The 6,000-nt window shown below is 41.8% G+C and overlaps 1 protein-coding gene across 1 annotated transcript in view; it reads left to right on the top strand.

The window, feature by feature from the left end:
- Positions 1-265: 265 nt before the first annotated feature.
- Positions 266-6,000, top strand: part of LOC128875209 (head-specific guanylate cyclase) — a 49,713-nt gene continuing 43,978 nt past the window's right edge. The window contains exon 1 of the mRNA XM_054120596.1: positions 266-1,433. Coding sequence (XP_053976571.1) covers positions 1,194-1,433 — 240 coding nt within the window. The 5' untranslated portion in view covers positions 266-1,193. The remainder of the gene's footprint in view (positions 1,434-6,000) is intronic.

Raw genomic sequence — 6,000 nt, 5'->3', positions numbered from 1 at the left:
AGAGATGACACCGAAATACGCGGGGTGCAACTCGAGGGGATCCAACGGGCAAGTAGGGCATAGCGGGTTTTCGTTTGCGGTTGAAAGAGCTGCGAGTTAAGAGAAAAAGCCGGTCTCTCTCTCCTGAGGTAGGTCGAGAGGGGTTGAAAATTCGCGCAGGCGTTTCCACCACCGTCCATCGTGGCGCCTCGACGCTCGCCCCGCGACGCTCCGCATCCCGAGCCCCTATCAGCGTCGTCGTCCCTGGCACCGAGCATCCCTCGTCTACGAAACGACGACTCGGCGCTGCTCGCTGCGCCTCGGTCAATCCGCGACTAGTATGGCGCTACGCGCTCCGACACGGCATCGTACGTAGCGTGCTCGTCGTTCTAAGGGCTCGTGCACCTCGGCCAACCCCCTGGTGAAAACTGGAAAACGCGTGCGAATCGGCATATTTGTCCACCCCCCGACGACGTTAACCGAGCTGAAAGCACCGCACCGATTCTCGACGAGTGTTCGGACACAGTGGCGGAGGGCATGGTTTCGCGCGGGTAAAAAGTAAACGAACGAAAGCGAGAGGGAAATCCCCGACGTTGTTTTCGAAGTCCACCACCGGCCAGACAGAGAGACGTCGACCGACGGAGACAGCTAGCGCGAGTCAGAGGCCAACCGTTCAACCGCGTGCACGCTGACCCGGTGCGGAGGAGATCGCCGTGGACGCCGGGTGGTAAACGCTTGATTGCGTTGCGGTAGCACGGACCTGCGTTAAGCGTTCGCCAGTAATAAGTGAAATGATAACGTCGTTTGCCGCGATACGGAGCACGAGGGCAGATGGTACCAGCGGCAGGTGTCTGGTCCGGCGCGGGCTGTGAGCCAACGATGCGAGAGGATCCACCAGACAGGACAGAGAATAGTGAACGGCCACGCACACATCGCCAGGTCCCCCAACGCAGGGGCTGAAAAAAGTAACCAGGTACACAAAAGAAAAACGATAGAGAGAAAGAGAAAGAGAAAGAGAGAGAGAGAGAGAGAGAAGGACAGAGGAGCTCTGCGTGTCAACTGCACAGCTGATCGCTGATAAACATGAAAGTGCCCGCCGCGTGTGACGCTTACGTTCTCGATTAATACCGTAGAGCCTGCTTGCGTTACCTTCCCGGGTGCTTTGAATAGCCGTTCTCGCTAATTAGAGATCGCTAGGAAAGGTTGAGAGCAAAATGGCATGTCCTTTTTCACGTGAGCGCTTCAAAGCAAGGTGCGACGAGGGTAGCGAGACCCAGGGCAACAGCAGACAGACCATCACTAGATTGGGACGGGATGACGGGGGCAAGTCCAGGCAATCGTCTTTCGAGGTCTCGTCGTTGCTGATGAGGGAGGAGATGGAGGACCCAGAGGACACGCAGACGCTTAATCTGAAGCACCTGAGGGCCGCTGTACTCGTGCTGACCAACCCATCGGTATGGCGAAGTTTCTCTATTTAGCATGGGCTTTTCAAGGAGATTCGTAGTTAGGATGGTAACGAAAATAGGTTTCTTTTGTTTTCGTTGACGAAAAATCGATCCTTCGGCGGAATTCTGGAAAAGTTTTAAGTCAACAATCGTAAGATTGGTAAAGAGACGGAGGTCCAGCTAAAGCGCCGCGAGCTGTCCAAGCTCGGCCAAGTTTCAAGTATCATTGGCAGCCGAGAAGAATGCAGTATTGATACAGAATACCACAAATAAATCGCACGACTGTACATCTGGTATCACAAACCCGTATTTAACACTAAATCTACCACGATCGGTCAAATGATCGTTTCCAAATTTTTGTATGCAGTTCTTATATGCTATATGAGTCGTTCACTGCACAAATTGATTAAATCTATCAGTCACATAAAAATTGTATCAATACTGATGATTATTTGTTGGCTATCCTTTCTTATCAGCTTTATATACCGTTAGATGAAAGTTACGTCTCTATTTATCCACTCTACAATATTTATTTGAATTCATATTATAAAAGGAATATTAAAAAACAGTGTAAATTATTTCATCGGATTACTCAACTTTTTGATTTATAGAAGTAATCAATTTGTGCAATGAACAGCTCATATATGAATTATATACTATTGTTTCATGCATTATTCAATTTAGTTCAACGTAAAATATTTTTGTATTTAATTGAAAAAAAAACTGTCTTTAAGACTGGTCATTTATTCCATCACGACATACGTAGTAAGACATAGTTACAAATAAACGTCTGTAGGTTTAGTGTTGGAACAGGACACCGATATCTTAGCCATTGATAAATATTTCTCGATAACCGAGTAGTCAAATCACTCTTGGAAAAAGTGTTTATAACTTATCACGATGTTGATTTTTGAAGTTTGATTGTTCCATCGGAAAAAGTACCGTTGCCAGAATCGTTAACTAATGCTCAATGGTAGAATAGGACTATCTAGCGCCGGAGGAATCGAGAACATCTTGCGATTGGTTTCATCGATGCGAAAACAAGAACGTGAACTCGAGAAACTCGGAACCCGCTGGTAGAGAATCGAACTTTCGAGTTAGAGAACACGGAAAGGGAATTTATGCGTCTTCCTTGTCCCTATCTCGTCATATTTCTCGAAATTTTTCATGCAACTGTGCGATTCAATTTTTCCTGGCTTTCCTCTTCGTCCCGGCGCGATTGTTGCCTGGAGGATCCGCTTCTAAAAAGTAAAACCTATATAAATGATGAGGTCGCCGTTCGTCTTCGATCCTCTTAGAGATCCTTGAGAATAAGAATCATGAGATATCGCGTGTCGTCCCTTAGAATAGCACCCACATCCGGCTACGTGCGTTCCTTATCGATCAATGTCTGATTAAATATCTACTATTTATCGAGAGCCAGAATGTTATTTAAATTAACAGAGAAGCGTGCAATGGTCGCCAACGGCTTAGATCGCAGGCTTTGAATCACGAAATCTTTTATGGCGGAACACGATATATTCCGGATTATTTATGATATGCATTTCAAAAGTTTTACTACTCCTGTCCTGAACTAAACAGTTTCACAAATGCGCAACGTGTAAGCAATTTGTATTTACGTAAACTACATTCTACAGGGATAGAAGGAATAAACTGTGCAAACTGTGTTCGTCAACCGTAAAAGTTTTCTTTAAGTAAAAATGAAACGTGTTTAAAGAAAAGTACATTTAAGGTCGCCTACACAAAAATTGTTTTCCTGTCCATTGTAATGTTACTAAACAGGTCAGCTTGGGAATCTGAAACCAAAGTGAAAACATTTAAAATAATTCATTGCACTCATCAAATTTTCATCGCAAACCATATCGCGAGCAAAATTGTTAAAAGTGGAGTTGGGCAGAGTTGTATTCGAATAAATTGATGAATGGGAACTCCATACGGCGGTTTATTCGCATCATTTATTCGATGGAACAATCTGACTCGAATAGCCTTTCATTCGTTCATCGCGAAACATGGTTTGACCATATAATTCCAATTGCAATTTTTTTTATTGAACGAACAACTCACCGAAGCCTGTATTTTTCTGTATTTGTTACTCGAAATCTGTGTCTCGATAAGAATTTAATTCAACTCTGGACAAACTCGTCCCCTTTATCGTACCTAGGAATTTCTGAATACCAAAAAATACTCGCGCTGACAACGCGATTATCGTTGACAACCCATTCTGGTGAAAGCAAAAAAAAGAAAATTGAGTTCTGGAAAGTTTCGTATTCATGGGATCATCTCGTCGCGCAATACGACAGAATAACCACGGTGCTTCGCGGACATTGTGGCCGTTTCGTTATTAAACGCGATAAGATCATCAGCCCAGTCCCCGTCAGAAACACGAGCGACATTCTGGGTCTAATACAAATTAAAATTCTTCCGCGGTGACCAGCGAGTTGAAAATGTGTAGGTACGCCCGATTTATACCGCTTGCGAAAACACTCTCAAAATGTTCGTTACGGGCGTCATTACTAGCTACCATTTATTGTTTCGGATTCATTAACTTTGCCAATTTGTTTGATTCATTCGTTCGATTCATATATCTCGTTAATTTCTGTACTCGAGTCATTACTCTAGAACGATAATAATCGATGAACGTCGATGATAAGATTAAATTATACTACAAGAATCCATTTACCGAGTACATGACTTCAGAGTCCTGCGATGTTAGAGGGTTGGGTTCCTAGCGGGAATGCGAAAATTCATTCCGCGCAGAATATCAGAGCAGGTAATCAGCTGATTGATTAGTTTATGTACAAAGGCAGGTCAGCCGTCGTATGACGTTGCTTGATAGTCGATAGCGTGTGCTGCGACTGCACAGTATCATAATTGTGGCAATAAGGTATAGGAATATTGGTATGGTAGGGTTCGAACTGAAGATAGCACTGATATACTCTCTCGCTGGCGTTTTGTAATATAACCAAATAGTAGACCTATATTCCAATTAAAAAAGAAGTAAAGTATTAACAGTGTTAAGAAAATGAATAAGTTCAAGAAATGTTTAGCAATACTATAAACGAGGTTTAGAATTTTCAATACTGAATTCTCTCTCGTAAAATAAATGAATTTTCAGAATATTCCTGAGTTGTTTCAAATCCAGGCAGCCCAGCTGGACAAGAATTTACATTTAGATTTGAAGCTAGAGAAGGTGGGGGAATCAGAGTTTAAGTTGGTACTCCTAAAGCGACGGTGTGGAGGTATTTTGCATCTAATTAAGGGAATTAATTTTGGAGAGAAGCAAGCTTGGAGGAGATAGGAGGGCGCTGGATGTGTGCGACTGGGAACGTATGCATTCATAATATAATTCTGATGAGGAGACACAATACCAACGACGTTATATTTGGTAAATTGGAAGAATGTTGACTTCGATTGGGAGCCGACGTATTGCTTAATAAATTAAATTTTTATTTTTTCAGCCAAGGGAATCGATAACTTAATCTACATTTTTTCATTATCCATCTAAACGATGCTTCTCGATGCTGTATATTTATGGAACGTACAAGTTTCTAACGCGCCGTTCATATGTTGGAAAGTAATACTTCAAGAAATCTTTTCTGCACCACGTGGCGAAAACTTCTTGACACTTTTATGCGTTCGCGAGGGCTCGGATGATCAATGGCTTCGTGCTCGATGCGTTTTACGGTTTTGTGTGTTTTCGCTGCGCCAGGGTTTACAACGAAACCGATACAAAATACACGGAAGCCAGCTTTTCCTTTGTGAACATTTTTGAAAAACAATTGCGAACTGTCCCGTTGTGTTCACTGAATATTGTAGCATACGTTTGAATACTTTCCGAAGAGCTCGCGGAAAACTAGAATTTTTCAGCTACATTTTTTTCAGGAGGCACGAATGGTATTATTGTTTTTATTTTATTTTCTATTTGCAACGGTCTGAGTTTTAGTGCGCAAGATTTTTTGTTTTATAGGAAACAGATTCAGAGACTACGGGATAAAAGGTACAAGAGATAGAAGCAAATATATAAAGACGAAAAGTGAATGTTAATATGTGATATAAATATTTAATTAGACTGATGTTGATTAGAAAATTGTAATAATATCAGGCGTTGGTGAATAGATATTTCAATAATGTACTAAAAGCAGAAATATCTTTCGCACAATATAGGATTTTGCGGATGAAATTTTTTATTTTATCAACGTTTCAGGTTCATTCCCGATCGTAATATAATCTCAGAATCCATTGTTTCCTTCCACTTTGTAATTGTAATGGCGCAAATATTTGAATTTCAAATGTTACACAAACCGCGGTAGACGTAATCTAACATACTGCAATTTGTCTTATGATTAACTGTGTTACTTACAAACGCATAAAAAATGTCTTAAAATAATCGTCCGTGAAAATTCCTTACGTCGTCCACTATTTAAACCTTGCACTGTTCACCTTTGTAAAGTTCACCTGGAAAATTTTACAAAGGAGGGTATTAAGCAATGCCCATTTTCGGCATCGCCTGGGAATAAAAAATTCAATCAGAATCTTTTAGAGTCCCAAGGAACAAAAAATGTCCTTATTAATTTTT

The sequence above is a fragment of the Hylaeus volcanicus genome, chromosome 4 (genome assembly GCF_026283585.1).
Source record: "Hylaeus volcanicus isolate JK05 chromosome 4, UHH_iyHylVolc1.0_haploid, whole genome shotgun sequence".
In the NCBI taxonomy this organism is placed as follows: domain Eukaryota; kingdom Metazoa; phylum Arthropoda; class Insecta; order Hymenoptera; family Colletidae; genus Hylaeus; species Hylaeus volcanicus.
Note: the sequence above shows the minus strand (reverse complement) of the source record. Positions and strands in the feature narration are given on the sequence as shown.